At 34.0% G+C, this 18,614-nt stretch overlaps 1 protein-coding gene across 2 annotated transcripts in view; it reads left to right on the top strand.

Annotated features, from left to right (window-relative positions):
- LOC145293309 (WD repeat-containing protein 90-like) overlaps positions 1-18,614 on the top strand; it is a 199,468-nt gene that overhangs the window by 153,737 nt on the left and 27,117 nt on the right. For both annotated transcript variants that reach the window (XM_080139952.1, XM_080139951.1), the window contains 6 exons: positions 1,525-1,681; positions 3,432-3,682; positions 4,686-4,824; positions 9,820-10,001; positions 13,670-13,759; positions 16,175-16,294. In XM_080139952.1, coding sequence (XP_079996078.1) covers positions 1,525-1,681; positions 3,432-3,682; positions 4,686-4,824; positions 9,820-10,001; positions 13,670-13,759; positions 16,175-16,294 — 939 coding nt within the window. The remainder of the gene's footprint in view (positions 1-1,524; positions 1,682-3,431; positions 3,683-4,685; positions 4,825-9,819; positions 10,002-13,669; positions 13,760-16,174; positions 16,295-18,614) is intronic.

Raw genomic sequence — 18,614 nt, 5'->3', positions numbered from 1 at the left:
AATAAAACTGATACAAAATAAATTGAATAATAAAAATGATACAAAATAAATTGAATAATAAAAACGATACAAAATAAATTATATAATAAAACTGATACAAAATAAATTGAATAATAAAACTGATACAAAATAAATTGAATAATAAAAATGATACAAAATAAATTGAATAATAAAACTGATACAAAATAAATTGAATAATAAAAATGATACAAAATAAATTGAATAATTAAACTGATACAAAATAAATTGAATAATAAAAATGATACAAAATAAATTGAATACTAAAAATGATACAAAATAAATTGAATAATAAAAATGATACAAAATAAATTGAATAATAAAACTGATACAAAATAAATTGAATAATAAAACTGATACAAAATAAATTGAATAATAAAACTGATACAAAATAAATTGAATAATAAAAATGATACAAAATAAATTGAATAATAAAACTAATACAAAATAAATTGAATAATAAAACTGATACAAAATAAATTGAATAATAAAAACGATACAAAATAAATTATATAATAAAAATGATACAAAATTAATTGAATAATAAAAATGATACAAAATAAATTGAATAATAAAAACGATACAAAATAAATTGAATAATAAAAATGATACAAAATAAATTGAATAATAAAAATGATACAAAATAAATTGAATAATAAAAACGATACAAAATAAATTGAATAATAAAACTGATACAAAATAAATTGAATAATAAAAACGATACAAAATAAATTATATAATAAAAATGATACAAAATAAATTGAATAATAAAAATGATACAAAATAAATTGAATAATAAAAACGATACAAAATAAATTGAATAATAAAAATGATACAAAATAAATTGAATAATAAAAATGATACAAAATAAATTGAATAATAAAAATGATACAAAATAAATTGAATAATAAAAACGATACAAAATAAATTATATAATAAAAACGATACAAAATAAATTATATAATAAAAATGATACAAAATAAATTGAATACTAAAAATGATACAAAATAAATTGAATAATAAAAATGATACAAAATAAATTGAATACTAAAAATGATACAAAATAAATTGAATAATAAAACTGATACAAAATAAATTGAATACTAAAAATGATACAAAATAAATTGAATACTAAAAATGATACAAAATAAATTGAATAATAAAACTGATACAAAATAAATTGAATAATAAAAATGATACAAAATAAATTGAATAATAAAACTGATACAAAATAAATTGAATAATAAAAATGATACAAAATAAATTGAATAATAAAAATGATACAAAATAAATTGAATACTAAAAATGATACAAAATAAATTGAATAATAAAAATGATACAAAATAAATTGAATAATAAAAATGATACAAAATTATTTATTAATAAATCAATAAAAAAAATTTTTTCATCGGAAAAGTTTTTTTACTACTTGTTTTATTATATAGTGTATTTTTTTAATTTTTTTTTTTTTTTTTTTTTAACATTTTTTACTTTTTCTTCCTCAAGATGTTGGCATCAGCAAGTAGAGGATTTCCTGGCCAAAAGTCTGAGATTCTTCTCTGGGATTTGATTAATATGAACTGTCTTGGTTCTTTAAACTTCCATAAAAACAATATCACAAGTCTGGCCTTTTCAGCTGATAATAGATATCTCGTATCTGTTGGTAAGTTAAAGGAGTTCATTATATAAATTGAAAAATGAAAAAAATGTTTTTTCAAATAAAAAAGATGCATGTAAAAATATTGGGTTCTTATTATTTAAAATTACACTTTGTTAACAAACAAAAAATACAGAAAAATATGATATATGCACTCGTCATGGAACAAACATATCATATTCCAAAAACCATGTCAATTGATCAAGTAGTTTTATTTTAATTAAGAAATCTAATTTTAAGAGGAAACAAGACAGAGGGAGGAGGAGGAGGAGAAGTCCAGAGAGTGTTTTAAACCTGACAAAATTCAACGATTTTGTCTGTATTGAAGATAATTGAAACTTTTTAATCTCTAAAAATCATGAAATTTGATTTTCTTAATTGAAAAAAATCTACTTGATCAATGTACGTGATTTTTGGAATATGACATCTTCGTTCTGTTAAAAGTGCGTACATCAAACAGATTTTTCTGCATTTTTTTTTTAAATAAGTATAATTCTAATTAAGAACCAAAAATTTATATTTGCAATAATATATGTGGATGTCTGTAAATATTTAACCAATAAACTCTTAAACAACTGGTCACATAATAACACTGAAATTAACAGAAAATAGTAATCATACACCAACGATGATTAATAACAAGTAAAATTTTGTTTGGATGGATGAATAACGCGTACAGAAATATCTAAACGAGTTGAAATGCAAAAATGTTCATTTCAACTTCAAGGAAATGTTTGTTGAACAGCATATATGTGAGTATTTGTGAACATTAGATAACCCACGAAGAAACTTCAATATATACACAACTCCTCATATATACAGTGCCTTACATATATATAAACTTTATAATCCCCACAACGTAACATTCATTCTGGTGCTGTAATGTCATACCTTGGTTAATTATGGACTCAAATATTTTGGCGAAAAGCAGAAGAAGGCTAATGGGGCGATAATTTAATCTTTCGGAAGAATTTTTAAAACTGGTACTACAGAAACAGTTTTCCAGCAGTCAGGCAAGCAAGATTCGTTAAGGCATTTGTTGTAAAGTTTGGAGAGAACTGGAGCAACCTCAGTGGAGCATTTTTTTAATAGTACAGCTGGAATGAGATCGGGTCCACGTTTTTAAGTGGTTTCAGTATATTCTCTCTGAGCTGTCACCGTTTCTTTCTTACAATTCTTTCTAGATTCTATAAACACCTCCAACAATACAACAGAATGCGACATGTTTTGGTTTCAATTCTAGCTGATGGTTTGCAAGTCATTTTTTTTTTTTTTTTTAATCTTTTGAAAGCAGTACTATATATATATATATATATATATATATATAGATATATAGATTTTGTTATTGTTATGTTTCAAGCGATACATACGGTTAATATTGGCTCCGCCTCGGAGCTCATTTTTTTATTTACTTAGAAAGTCGCCCTTTTTAATTTTGGACGTATATAACATTTTTTTATTTATTTATTATTTTTAAAACAGTAATCTACGTACACGCATGTTTCAAGGTCATATATATAATTCAATAGAAAATTATCTCTGTAATAATAAATAACAAAATCTGTATGAATTATATATTTAAGCGTATTTTACAACTGAGCGAGCCCCCCCTCCTCCACTAGTTGTTCAATAAATTTGTGTATCTGTTTTTATACTTGTCGAGATTATTTTTATATAAGTCAATGAATTGTATTTCTTATGAGGTGCAAAGACAAAAACAGTTAATTTTCCATTTCATTTGTGACTTTATTGGTAGGAGATTTCCATGAACCGCATATAGCGTTGTGGAACACGAATACGCAGTTCCTGGAAAGTAGCTCTCTTGCTGAGTATCCGGTGCATGAAGTTTGCTGGGATCCTCAACAAAGTTCTAGTTTCACAACTGTCGGAGAAAATGGTACGATTCTGTTTTGGATGGTCGATGAGAAAACTAATGAAGGAGTTGACCTGATGCTTCATAAACCCAAAATTGGTTTACAAATCCTTGAAATGGCCCAAACTGACAATGTAAGTGGTACTCTTTTTATTTGTCATGCAGAGATTTTACTGTGACAAAAGAAATTCTAATCAGCTACTTATACTGTCTTTAGAGTTGTTTAGTAAAATAGTTTTGTAGAATTTCTCCTCCACTGAAATATTAATTTTGCTGACATGTTTAACATATTGTTAGTCTTTCTCTGTTGTTATGATTTTCATTGTAATAGTTGCTTTAAAACTCAGTTTATTATTTTCACTGTAATAGTTGCTTTAAAACTCAGATTATTATTTTCATTGTAATAGTTGCTTTAAAACTCAGTTTATTATTTTCACTGTAATAGTTGCGTTAAAACTCAAATGAAAATGCACTTTCCGGGCCTTAGGACTCAAATCAAAATATAAAAAATAAAAATAATTTGTGAATCTTAAGTAGGATGACTCCTGAAGTCGGGGGGGGGGGGGTCATTATTATATATTGGGTACAATGTTATATATTAGCCTCCCGGAAAACACTGGGATGGCCTTGCTAATAGTTGATTGTTAGATCGACTATTATTATTAAACGTTAGATGTTTATTTAAAGAAGTTATTATTATGAAAGAACATTAATACGATTATCGGAATGAAAATTAGATTGTGTTACAAGGACAAATAATGTTTATAAGTTTTGGAATGCAATGAAGATCTTAGAAGCAATAAACAAATAAAGGGAAATGTCAAATAAATAAACAAATTAGGTTTTCAAACCTAAGTATGAACAATAAATTTGGTCAGAAAAAACGTGACTGAGAAGTTACCTATTAGATCTTTGTGTAGTTGAATGACATAAGCACAAAGGAATTGTTTTAATATATACAAGCAGGAGTTAGTTGAATTTGAATAATAATTTGCATATGAGGACAATAACTGCTGTGAATATGAATGAGGGGATTTGAAGAGAAGACGTTAAATTAAAAAAATATTTTTAAAAATTTTAACATTAGTATTTCTCCTCCATTATTTAATCTGTATTTTTTTTTCTTTTGTATTTCAGGAATCATGTCTTAATTTCACCAGTGTTGCTTATTCAAACTTTGTAGTTTTTATTGGAAATGACCTTGGTTTCGTAACTGCATGGGATACTAATAATAATGAATGTTTTCTGTCTTGGGAAGTTGATAACACAGAAATTGGTAGGTATTATTATTTTTTATTACTATTTTATATGCTGTCGGGGGGAAAGAGTCTATCAGTAGTCATTGTGAAACTATTGACTACACTCCTCCCACCCCAGTCAAAATCCCAAAGAATGCTAAATTAGGAAATAATTCACAATAAGAAGAAAGATGAGGAATTAAGATAAGTAAATGGTGATGGGGGGGGGTAGCGAATCTATTGAACTTCCCAGACAGGATGGCGCCCCTAGCAGTTGGATGTTAGTTTCTAGATGGCTGTATAGTGACAAGCTGAGAAGAAAAACAAATATAGTCAGTTTTAATAACCAGCTGAAAGAAAGACTGGATATCTAGAATTTCTAGTCGAAAGTATATTGAGGAGACGAGGGTGTCGAGAGTGTCCCAAAGTGAAGAAGATTGTCTGTAGAGCTGACACAACCAGACAGCGATCAGCAGACAGCATTTTGAGGTTCTTAGCCGCAAAGACAATCATATTTTGGTGATTAATTGTGCTACCAAAAAAAGATTTAATATTGTTTATTTCTTTTGGCAAATATCTATGTGCTCCCATTGAAAGGTTCTCGAATTAATGAAAATAAAATTTTTGCAAAAGGGAGGCATACTATCAGACATGTGTACACGTTACGTTGCATAGAAGTGAAACGTATCCAGTGACAGTTGAGGACATGTGTTGCATGGAGAGAAATGATATGATGGATGTGTAATGTGAGTTTTAAAGGCAGGCTTAGATTTGATGATGTCAGAGGTAGATTAAATCTGGACAGAAAAGGAAAATGTAGTCAGAACGGGATGCTTCATTGGTATGACCGTCGGGTTAGGGTAGGGTTAAGGTATGACCCCGTTGAAGAGGATTTTGGGGTTAGTAGATGTAGAACAGTTGAGATTGCAGGATCTGTTCACAGGAGAAGGACAAGGAAAATATGCAAGGAATGGCCTTGAGAGAAAGAGGGATAAATAAAAACCTGGCCAGAAATAGGTTAGTTTAAAAGTTAATTTTTCGTTCAATGCATGCCAGCATGTAAAATGGGGAAGGCCAAGGGAAATGTGTGAGGAAGTGATAAGGTTGAATTTGAGAGGAATATGGATAAAGATTGGCCAGAGATAGGTAAGTTTGGAAGTCAATGTCTAAAAATTGTCCAACACAGATGTTAAACCAAATATGATGATTATAGCACATTCAGATTCTGTCACTTATTATATTATGGCAAATGTAATGCAAACCGTGACTTACATAAGTGACGGAGCGTCTGTCTATCTTGTCGGTTGACGGAATTAATAAAGGAAAGAGAAGAAAAAAATCTTTTGTCTATAGACGCTTATTAATATGGCGTTGATTTCCATATGAGGATAATGACTGCTGTAAAAAAAAAAAAAAAGAATGAAAGGGGAAAGCACAGCGTAGTCTTCTTTTTTGGACAGTTGAGAAAGAGATAAAGACAGACTTTCTAGGGCAATTGCTCTTGACATATCAAAGGCCTTCGATAAAGTATGGCATAAAGGGCTACTTCACAAGATTTTCAGCTACGTTCTAACTGGAAATGTTTTCTCAATCATTAAATCTTTTCTCTCTGATAGGCTCATAAGAGTAGTGGTTGGTGGACAGAAATCAGAGGCCCACAGTATTAATGCTGGAGTCCCTCAAGGGTCCATCCTGGGCCCAACTCTCTTTCTGATCTACATCAATGATCTTCCAAAACACATACTTAAATCATTCGTTGACATCTATGCTGAGGACACGACCATCTATGGCAACACATCAAAGGCTGTAAATGACAAAGTTCTCCCTGATTCTCTCTCCTCTGATCTTGAGCACATGGTACAGTGGGGGAAGAGGTGGCTGGTCACTTTTAATGCATCTAAAACCAAGCTTCTATCTTTACATAATCAACACTCTGATCCCCATCTGGCATCAATTGAAATGGATTGCTCTCATCTGGCAGAAGCTCCATGTTTTGACAAGCTTCTGGGCTTGACCTTTACTCCTGATATAAAATGGAACATGCTGTTGCCAGGGATGCTGGGAAAATGGTGGGATCCTTCTACCGCTCCAGAAGATATCTCACTACTCATGCAATTCTCTATCTATATAAAAGCCAAGTACGTCCAAGGATGGAGTACTGCTGCCACATCTGGGCAGGAGCTGCTAAAAACAGCCTATCCTGCCTTGACAGAGTACAAAATAGACTTCGTGGTTTTCTCTTCCCTGCAACCTCTTTCCTACAGAAGAGACGTTGCGAGCCTGTCTTTGTTTTATCGCTATTTCCATGGCAGGTGCTCGTCTGAGCTCCAATCCCTCGTCCCCCTCGCCAATCTTTCACGAGAAACACCTGTTTAACTTAAACCACTGTCATTAATTTTCCCCACTCTTTATCTGTGCCTAAATCAAGGCATAGAGTCCATGAACAAAGCTTTCTTAAAAGTGCACGCCTGTTGAACTCTCTTCCGTTTGCCTGTTTCCCACTTGACTACAACTTGGATGTCTTCAAGTCCAACATAAACAAATTCCTGATGAACCGCCCCCTTAAGTAAAACACTTCATCAAATCTCCAGTACTAACGATTACTACGATACTATCTCATTGATTACTGTACATGCAATAACCCTTATTCCTGACTGGCTTCTGGGCCTTGTTAAGTGGTGACCTCCATGTAAAAAAAAAAAAAAAAAAAAAAAGAAAAAAAAAGAGAGACAGTTAGAATGGTTGCTGAAGATTACAGTTGAAGTCGGGAGTTGGCAAGAGTTTGGATGAATATTTATTATTTTAAATCTCCGTTTCATTCCAGCATTTTCTTATTTTTATTTATTTATTTATTATTTCACTTTGTTTTTCGAGTTGCTAGCATGGCAAAAGTAAAGCTCCACAAATCTTAAAAATGGCAACATCTTGCAAAAATAGATCCTGATTTCATTATTAAATAAGCTAAAAAGAATTGATATGCCATAAAACATTTTCTGATATTTGGTATCTAAGGCAGCTTTTTTTAATTTATTTACAAAGAGTCACCACTTATCAAGGCCTGGAGGCCACTTGAGGGTAAGGATTAATGAATGTACAGATGTCAATGGGAAAATGTCATAGTAATCGTTAGTAGTGGGAATTTAATAATTTGGATTACTTAAGGGGACGGATTATCAAGAACTTGTTTACGTTGGACTTGAAGATGGCCATATTGTAGTTAGTTGGAAAGCAGTAAAATGGAACAGAGTTCCACAGGCATGCAGTTCTAAGAAAGACACTTTGATCATAGAATCTGTGTTTTGGCTTTGGCACAGATAAAGAGTGGGAGGAAATTATTGGTTTCAACTAGATGAGTGGTTTTCATGAAAGTCAGGCCAACAGGGATCATAGATTGGAGCTCAGTCGAGCACTTGCCATGAAAATAATGATAAAGCAGAGACAAGCTCGCAACATCACTTCTGTAAGGAAAGAGGTTGCAGGGAAGAGAAAAAGGCGTCCCCCACTAGCCTACGAAGTCTATTTTGAATTCTGTCAAGGTAAGATAAGCTGCTCCTAGCGGCTCCTGTCCAGATGTGGCAATAGTAATCCATTCTTGGGCATACTTGGTTCTTATGCAATTAGAGAATTGCATCAGCAGTGAAATATCTATTGGAATGGCAGAATGATCCCACCTTTTTTTCCAGCAGCATTGGCAACAGATTTGATGTATGTATTCTATCTCAGATCAAGAATAAAGGTCAGACCTAGAAGCTTGTCAAAACATGGAGCCTCCTCAAGAGAATAGCCATTCATTTTAATTGATGCCAGACAGGGATCAGAGCATTGATGATGTAAAAATCGAAGCTTGGTTTTAGATGCATTAAAATTAACCAGCCACCTCTTTCCCCACTGCACCACGTGATCAAAATCAGAGGAGAGAGAATCAGAGAGAACTTGGTCATTTACGGCTTTTGAAGTGTTGCCATAGATGGTAGTGTTGTTAGCATAAATGTCTACAAATGATCTTAGGATATGATTTGGGAGATTATTGATGTAGATCAGGAAGAGAGTTGGACCCAGAATGGACCCCTGAGGGGCTCTAGCATTAATACTATGAGCTTCTGATTTCTGTCCATCAACCACTACTCATATAGAAATCAGATAGAAATGATTTGATAATTGAAAAGCATTTCCAGTTAGACTGTAGCTGGAGATTTTGTGGAGTAGACCTTTATGCTATACCCTATCAAAGGCCTTTGATATGTCAAGAGCAATTGCCCTAGAAAAGAAGCCTCCATAGAGAGATGCACTAATCCTATGAGATATAACTGTTAGCACATCTGCTGGAGATCTAGCAGAACATAAACCCTATTGCAGGAGGTTATTTTTGATGAGGTGATTGACTGCTACTCTATTTAACACAGATTTCAGCAACTTACTCATGATGCACAGGAGACTGATTGGTCTGTATTGAGAGGGAGATGACCGATCACTTGAATTCTTAAGTATGGGGCATACTAATGAGATTTTCCAGGGTGTTGGGAAGCAATTCTCCTTAAAACAATGCTTAAACAGTTTTGTAAGTATGAGAGTTAGTTTTGGTTGAAAATTTTTCAACATTATAATAGGAATACCCTCAGGGTCAGTTGCTTTACTGGAATCAAGGTTTTTGATTAGCTTACATCAGAAATAATATTTCTCGGTTAAGAGATATTTATTTCTATTTTATATAAAATTATGCACAACTAGTGTACATCCTCTATCGAAAATGACAAAGAAAAATTATATTTTGCCAGTATTTGCAATAATATGCTTGTAATGGTCATTAGTTGGTCACTGTTAGTGTGGGTCAGTCTCTCAGGTATAACTTAAAAATCATAAACTTAATAGAAATATTGATAAAGGATTCTGTGTTTAGAGCAGGAGTACACAAAGATATTTGTGTGCCAAGAAATATTAAGTGTACTTGGAGGACGTTTAAGTTTATAAATTTACGAAGGCTACTCCTGCTTGTTGTATTCATAAAATGTTTTTATTATTTTTTTTAATTTCAGGTGTGCTTGCTTGTAATGGTCATTGGTTGGTCACTGGTAGTGTCGGTCAGTTTCTTAAGTTATGGTCAGTGGGTAACATCTGCCCTACGTCTGAAAATCCTGACACGCAGGTCACAATGGAACGTCAAATGCGGTTGGATGGTGCCATTGTTGCTGCTGTTTTTGATGAGGAATTTCAAATGGTTTGTTTGAAGAAGTCTTTTTTAATGAGTAACCACTTATTAAGGCTAAAAGCCATTTAAGGATAAGAGCTAATGCAAAATTTTTGTCATTTAATTCTTTTTTTTTTTTTTTTTTAAATTACTTATCTAACTACTGTATACCTTAACGCGTGGACCTGAGCTTATCTCTGCTATAGTAATAAAAAAAATGCTTTGCTGAGCTAGCCACTTTCCTTTCCAAACTCTATAAAAAATGCCTTGCTGAATCTTGTTTCCTGATAGCTGGAAAAAGAACTGACCTGCAAAATTATTACCCTATCAGTCTCTTCCTGCTGTTCGCTTAATTAATCTAACGATAATCCATCCTATCAAAAGTGCTAAACTTCTTTCAGACCAGCAGTATGACTTTAAGCAATCCTGTTCTACTGCGGATATTCTAACGCTAATCACTGAACATATATATCATGCGTTAGAAGCCTTTGACAAGATTTTGCATAAAGGTCTTATCATGAAAATAAATTTGTACAGTATTACCGGACGACTATTTAATATAATCAGTTACTTCTTAGCTAAAAAAAAGATTGAGGTTATCTCCAATAGTTATACAAACACGACATTAACATGGTGTATCACATGGATCAATATTTTGACCATTATAATTTTTGATTTTTATAAACATGTTCCTTGATGTAATTGTGTCTGAGATGGTTATATTTGCTTATGACATCACACTCTATTCTTGATATATGGGTAAATTGAACACGCGTATCCAAGTCAATGGCTGAATGCTTAGAAAATGACCTCCAGTTTATAGTGGAATGGGGCCAAAAATGGATGGTTACATTTAATGCTAATAATACAAAGCTCCTTTCCTTCGACAATTATGAGAAACTTTTCCAACCACTGATTGAAATGGCTGATAACACACTTCCCAAGAGTCGTCATAACTCTCACTTCCTTTATTTTGTTCTTTAGTTCTCACATAAGTGATGTTTCTGATAAAGGGGGAAAAATTGCTGTTTTCTTGGTTCAAATCTAACACTTATTGTTGGATAGTTTTTGACATTGGAGTAGGATTGATTCATTACAATATATATATATATATATATATCTATAGTATAAATTGTTATTTTTTTAAATTTCTAGCTACATAGGTTTTAACTAAAATCTTATACCAAAGATTCAATCGAGTTTTCAATTGAATCTTCAAATTCCCCTTATGAATAAATATATACGTATATTCAAATATATAGTGCTCTCTCTTCTAAATAGATATATATGTATATTCCCACCTGACTACCTTGGATGTCTTCAAGTCCAACATAAACAAATTCCTGATAAACCGCCCCCTTAAGTAAGTCACTTTATCAAATCTCCATTACTAACGATTACTATGATATTATCCCATTTATTACTATACATGCAATAAACCTTATCCTCAAGTGGCCTCCAAGCCTTGATAAATGGTGACTTCCTTGTAAAAAAAAAAAAAAGTATTCAATTATATAGTGGTCTCCCTTCTAAATAAATATATATTTATATTCAATTATATAGTGGTCTCTCACATGAAAGCATTGAATATTTGGAATTTAAAAAGTGGTTAGAAGCCGAATAATGTATATTTTTAATAAATATTTAAAAGTCCCACATTTCCAACACTTGTCCTAATCAAAACATTTTTCTTTTTTAGTGACAGATTTTTTTATTTTTTTTATTCAATCTTCACCCCAAACAAGGCAAGTTCCACTTTGAAGTAGGGGGCTACTATCGGTGACTATTAGCGGGGGTATTATGAAGGGAGATGAGTAGAAAGATGTTTGTTCACATTACACTTGAACTTCTGCATATCAGTACAGTTGGGAAAGCAGTATCCTGGAAGGGAGTTCCAAAGACTTGCAGTTCTGGGGAAGAAACTATTGGAGTAAAAGGCTTTCTTACACCTAGGGATCCTTACTGTAAAGCGGTGGGACTTCGTTGCTTGTCGGGTTTGTCGGGGGTAGTCACGTCAAGGAGGGTACAAGTGCTTGCAGTTCGTCAGAGCAGCCACCATTAAAGTATTTGTAGAACAGGCAGAGGGATGCTACATTTCGTCGATGGGACAGAGGCTGAAGCCTAGATGACAGTTCAGGACCTATCAGGTTGACGACTCTCTTTTGAACCCTGTCCAGGAGTGAGAAACAAGCAGCAGATGCACCAGCCCAGATGTGACAGCAATACTCCATACATGGGCGAATGGTGGTCTTATAGAGGTACAGAATACTTTCAGGCGTAAGTTGTTTTCTGGCATGGTAGAGAGAACCCACCTTCTTTGCAGCAGCCTTGGCAATGCTCTCAATGTATATATTCCAGTTCATGTTCCCTGTAAATGTTAGGCCGAGGAGTTTAAAGGAAGTAATTTCAGGCAGTGTATTCTTAGCCATTGCTATTGGTGGTAGAAAAGGTTTCTTGTAGTTATTGAAGGAAACAAGCTTAGTCTTGGCAGCATTGAATGTGACCAACCATTTTTGTCCTCATTCCACTACAAATTGGAGGTCATCCTCTAGTGATTCTGCCATTTCCTTAGATATGTGTTCATTTGTTTTCCCCTCATGCCTGTTATAGAGAGTGCTGTCATCGACAAATATACCCATCTCCGAAACAATTTTATCGGGGAAGTCATTTATGAGTATTAACCCTTATCCCTGAATGGCTTCCGGGCCTTGATAAGTGGTGACCACCTTGTAAAAAAAAAAAAAATATCAGGAACAATAAAGGTCCAAGGATAGACCCCTGGGGTACTCCCCGCATTTATATCATATTGTTTAAATGTACGACCATCGAGAACAACTTGGATTTTTCTCTTACTTAAGAAGGATTTAATTATATTGTGTATTCTTCCAGTGATACCATATGATCTAATTTTCCTTAGAAGATCATCGTGCCATACCCTGTCAAAAGCCTTAGATATATCAAGAGCTACTGCTCTACCCTCCCCTGTTTTGTCCAGTGAACGCTATGTACGTTCAGAGACTACAGTTAAGATATCTGCTGTTGAACGGGCTTGCCTGAATCCATATTATTCGTCGGTCAGGAGTTTAGCAGCTGTTAGGTGTTGGACTAGGGCTTGATTAACTAAGAACTCAAATATTTTGGCGAAAAGCGGGAGGAGGTTAAAGGGGCGATAATTTAGTGTATCTCTATTAGAAAGTAGGAATCTCTAATAATATATACTAGTATATATTATTATGATATACACATACAACAACATAATCATGTTGACACATTAGTATGCATTAAATCATCAAAGCTAAGTAACGTTGAACTAGTTCAGTACTAGATGGGTAACCATTTGGAAATACCAAGTGCTGTATGTAGGTGCACATCAGCACCTTCCTTTCAAAAGCTGCAAAAAACATGTCATCTCTTCTTGACCGGGATATACTAGGGATTGCCTATGAATTCAATATTTCCTTGTCACTTCCGCTTTTGAAAGAAGCTGGTTCAACCCATCTAGTGTGAATGCCACTGACCCACTATACAAAAAATATAAGCACGCTCATTAGGTTAAATTTCTTTTTAATATTTTAACATTTTTTACTTGCGTGTTCTTTATATCCGAAGACATTAATTAATTTATAACTATTTAATATTTTGTATATTTTTTAATATCGCTAATAACCTGTCATCGTTTTTTTTTTGTTTTTCCTTAGGGCGTTGTTGGCACTGATTCTGGTACGATCTTCTGTGTGAATTGGGCAGAAGGTTCCTCAATCCATTTAGTTTCTGGACACGTGAAAAATGTAAGTGTTGCACGTCTTTACTTTCATGAAATGACAAAATATAAATATTTTGATACAATTACTGATTCGGATTCTTTGGAAATTTCTGGATATAGAGTTTTTTTTTTTCTTTTGGGGAGGGGGGATTCTCACAGAAAAGAAAACTTATAATATGAGCAAAAATAAAAACTTGTGAGAATAATTTATAGATTTTAATTTTCCTAGTAGTTTTACAATAAGTAAATATTCAATATGCAAGCCATCAAAAATTAAGTTTTAAATAAATAAAAAAAGAATTAAACAAATTGTTTTCAACATCGGAAAATAGGCAATTTTTTTTTTCAATCCCAATACCCTAAAAATTTCGATTTCTTTTTTTTTTTATGCCAGATTCTGATTTTGAATAATTATCCCAACACTAGTTGCAAGTGACGTTCCTCTGAGGGTTGAAGGTTCAATCCTTAGTGCAGACGATACTCAAAATATAATTGCAAATTAAGAGTTCTAGCCATTTATGGCTGACAGGACAAAAACATGCTACCTCCATAGATTAAATAAAGCGTTCTATTTGAAATTCTGTGCAGGTTCTTGAGTTTGACTCCAATAAAGAAGATCAGCATCGAAACATCGTGAAGGTAAAAAAAAAAAAAAAAAAAAAAAGATGAGAACAATCGTCCAAATAATGCAAATTATCCTCATCTTGTAAATTCACTAACAAAAAATGATTTGATTTGTTTGTTTTACGATATCTCGATCTCTTTCAAGTCATTTAATGGTAAAACTCCCAACTTATTGTCAAGGACTACTTGTACGCAATTAGTTGAACACAAGTCATTATTTAATTTATTTCTCCAAGGGAAAATTGTGTAACTATGGAAACACTGAATATGATAAGATTTGTCTCAACGTGAAACGTGTTGTGAACAACTTCCAACTTCTGTTACCATTTTATTTGTGTTGCCTATTAGAAGCAGGTCATCATCAACTGATCCCCCCCCCTCCAGGTCTACAACTGGCCGAACACTTGGGGTTGAGCATCAATGATGTGGGACACAGTTTAGAGCATTTCAGATGACCGGTCCTGGATATGACCTTAAACTATATCCGATGGTGAGGCCCCAGCTTGCGGGCTTTGGGGAGTATGGAGCCACCTTTTAATTGGCATTGCTCCCAGGTCCACTCTGACCCGGAGTGGTAGCACCTGTTAGGGTCCCAACTATGGGTTAAATAGAAACCGACTTAAAAAAAACAAATATATTCTATTAAAAAATTTTTCTTCAACATAACTGAATTCAGCATTAAATAACCTGAAAAGGGTTGATATGCCGTAAAACAAAACCAACCAACCATTTCAGATGACTGCTGGTAAGTGATGTAGCTAGACCAGTTGAGATGATGTGCATTTTTTTTTTTCACTCACCTTCATCCCAAACAAGACATATTGCAACTTGGATGTAAGAGGCTAATAATTGGGACGATGCCTAAAAAAGATTAAGATGTTGGTTTATATTACATTTAAACTTATGCATATCAGTTAGGGAAGCCGGTAACAGGAACAGAATTCCAAATTTTAGCTGTTCTAGGGAAGAGGCTATTAGAGTAGAAAGTTTTCTGGCATTTAGGGATGTCAACATTGAAGGGGTGTGATTTTGCTGCTAAGCAGGTTTGTTGGGAATATGTATGTCGAGGGGGCACAAGTGCAATGATTGAGATGAAAATCAGGAATAAAACTTATTTTGTATTTGTTTGAGAACATAAGATGAATTGAGCAACAATGGATATAATTTGGAAGCCATTTGGGTACAATATAATAATCAATAAATTTAGTACATGTATATAATTCAGAAGGTTTCAAACCTCAAAGAACACATCTTTGTGAAATTAAAAAACTGATGTGATGCGAACTTAGCAATTCTTTTAAAAACGAGGAAATAAACAGCAAAAAACAGATTTCATCCGATTGAACACGACCCCAACAAGGTCGATCAATCCTTCGCCCACACGCACCCTGGCTTGGAAAGAAATCTTCACAGACTTACATTTTCTTTATCTCACGCACATCTTCTTACACACTAGTGACAATCAGGCGGACATAAAAAGAGCTGTTACTCACAGCTAGACATGCCACATAACTGGTGACACCCTGAGATTCGACACAATGTCAGGTATGGTGTCATGCTAAATCTGTTTGTTTTTTTATCTCCTCCTTTAACAAATAAAGTGTCGAATTTATATATTTTTCCTTTTTTTTTTTTTTTTTTTGTATTCATGTTTGCTTGGAGTGAATACAAGTTTTTCTCTCTTTAATAAATGATATCCATAAAAATCATAAAATCATACATTATACATAAATATCTCTTTAATCTCTCTTTAATAAATGATATCCATAAAATCATACGTTATACATAAATATCTCTGAATGATTTCTGATTTTAGGTAACAGGCCTTGCAGTATCTTCCAATAATGATTTGATTTCAAGCTGTGAGGATGGTGTTCTTCGTGTGTGGAGCAACGAGACATGGGAAGTGAAAGCCACATTTTGTGCTGTCAGCGGAGTAAGTAACCAATATATATATATATATATATATATATATATATATATATATATATATATATATATATATGCACCAAGTTAAAACTCGTACATTTTGTTACAACAAATATATTTGCAAATATTGCACTGGTATTTTATTTTCTTAATTTCATTCATCCAGAAGAAGTCTTATAATAAAGATTAAATGTTGAACACATAACTTGGTTTGTTCCTTTATTTTATCTCTCTCAAACAGAGACCTAGGAGGGAATTTCAAAGTGCAGCAGTTTGAGTAGAAAAAGTTATTCGAGTGGAAAGTTTTACGACATGTAGGGATGGGATTTTGCTGCTTGTCGGGTTTGTCAAACGTATTGTCATCGAGGGGGTACTAGTGCTTAGAGTTCATCAGAATACTTGCCATTGAAATACTAATAAAGCAAGCACAAGGATGCCGCGTTTCGGCGATGCAATAGAGGTTGGAATTTATATGATAGTTCAGGACCTATTAGGTTGGCGACTTTTTTTTTTCTTTTTATACCTTATCTAGTTGCGAGAGACTAGTGGTAGATGCCTCAGCCAAGATGTGCCAACAATACTCCATGCATGGGCGAACCGTGGTTTTCTATACAGAATACTCTCAGGTGTGAGTAGCCTTTTAGCATGGTAGAGAGAGCCCATCTTCCTCACTGCAGCTTTGCAAATTACCTCAATTTATTTGTTCCAATTCATGTTGTGGGTGAATGTTAGGAACTTGAGGGAATAACTTTCAGCCAGTTTATCATTAGTAACGGCAACCAGTGGTCGACAAGGTTTCTTTTAATTATTAAAAGAAATAAGCTTAGTTTTCACAGCATTGAACGTTACCAACCAGTTATGGCCCCATTCCACATTCCAATACTGATTGGAAGTCTCTCTCTAGAGTTTTAGCAATTTCCTTAAATACGAGGGTAAAACTAATGAACACACATCTGTTATAGAGCGTGGTATTATCAGCAAATATTCTTATCTCCGAGAAAATTTTATTTTCAGGAATAATAAAGATCTAAGGATTGATCCTGTGCCACACCTGCATTTATATCATGTTTTGATGTACGAACATCAAGGACAACATGGATTTTTCTCTTATTTAAGAAGGATTTTATTATGTTAAGTACATGTCCAGCAATACGATAGGATTTGATATTCATGAGAAGACGATCATGCCAAACCCTGTCAAATGCCTCAGATATGTCTAGGGCTACTGACCGAGCTTCTCCTGCCTTATCCAGTATTTGGTATATACGCTAGATTACAATTAGGATATCTGCAGTAGAACGGGCTCGTCTAAATCCATCGGATAAATGTGTATTGCCTGTGAGATGGCAGACTAATGCTTGATTGAATAAGGACTCAAAGACTTTAGCAAAGTAGAGGGAGAAGGTTAATAGGGTGATGATTAAGTGGGTCAGTTCTTTCGACAGAATTCTTGTAAACTGGTACAACAGAAGCAATTTTCCAGCAGTCACGAAAGCAAGATTCGTTAAGGCATTTGTTGTAGAGCTTAGAGAGGACCAGAGCAACGTCAGCAGAGCATTTGTTGTAGAGCTTAGAGAGGACCAGAGCAACGTCAGCAGAGCATTTGTTGTAGAGCTTAGAGAGGACCAGAGCAACGTTAGCAAGCAGAGCATTTGTTGTAGAGCTTAGAGAGGACCAGAGCAACGTCAGCAGAGCATTTGTTGTAGAGCTTAGAGAGGACCAGAGCAACGTCAGCAGAGCATTTGTTGTAGAGCTTAGAGAGGACCAGAGCAACGTCAGCAGAGCATTTGTTGTAGAGCTTAGAGAGGACCAGAGCAACGTCAGCAGAGCATTTGTTGTAGAGCTTAGAGAGGACCAGAGCAACGTCAGCAGAGCATTTGTTGTAGAGCTTAGAGAGGACCAGAGCAACGTCAGCAGAGCATTTGTTGTAGAGCTTAGAGAGGACCAGAGCAACGTCAGCAGAGCATTTGTTGTAGAGCTTAGAGAGGACCAGAGCAACGTCAGCAGAGCATTTGTTGTAGAGCTTAGAGAGGACCAGAGCAACGTCAGTAGAGCATTTGTTGTAGAGCTTAGAGAGGACCAGAGCAACGTCAGCAGAGCATTTGTTGTAGAGCTTAGAGAGGACCAGAGCAACGTCAGCAGAGCATTTGTTGTAGAGCTTAGACCAGAGCAACATCAGCAGAGCATTTGTTGTAGAGCTTAGAGAGGACCAGAGCAACGTCAGCAGAGCATTTGTTGTAGAGCTTAGAGAGGACCAGAGCAACGTCAGCAGAGCATTTGTTGTAGAGCTTAGACCAGAGCAACGTCAGCAGAGCATTTGTTTAGCA

Source organism: Euprymna scolopes, chromosome 14, assembly GCF_053919585.1.
Source record: "Euprymna scolopes isolate OS-2025 chromosome 14, ASM5391958v1, whole genome shotgun sequence".
Classification (NCBI taxonomy): domain Eukaryota; kingdom Metazoa; phylum Mollusca; class Cephalopoda; order Sepiida; family Sepiolidae; genus Euprymna; species Euprymna scolopes.
The sequence above is the reverse complement of the archived record's forward strand: the minus strand, read 5'-3'. Positions and strand labels throughout refer to the sequence as shown.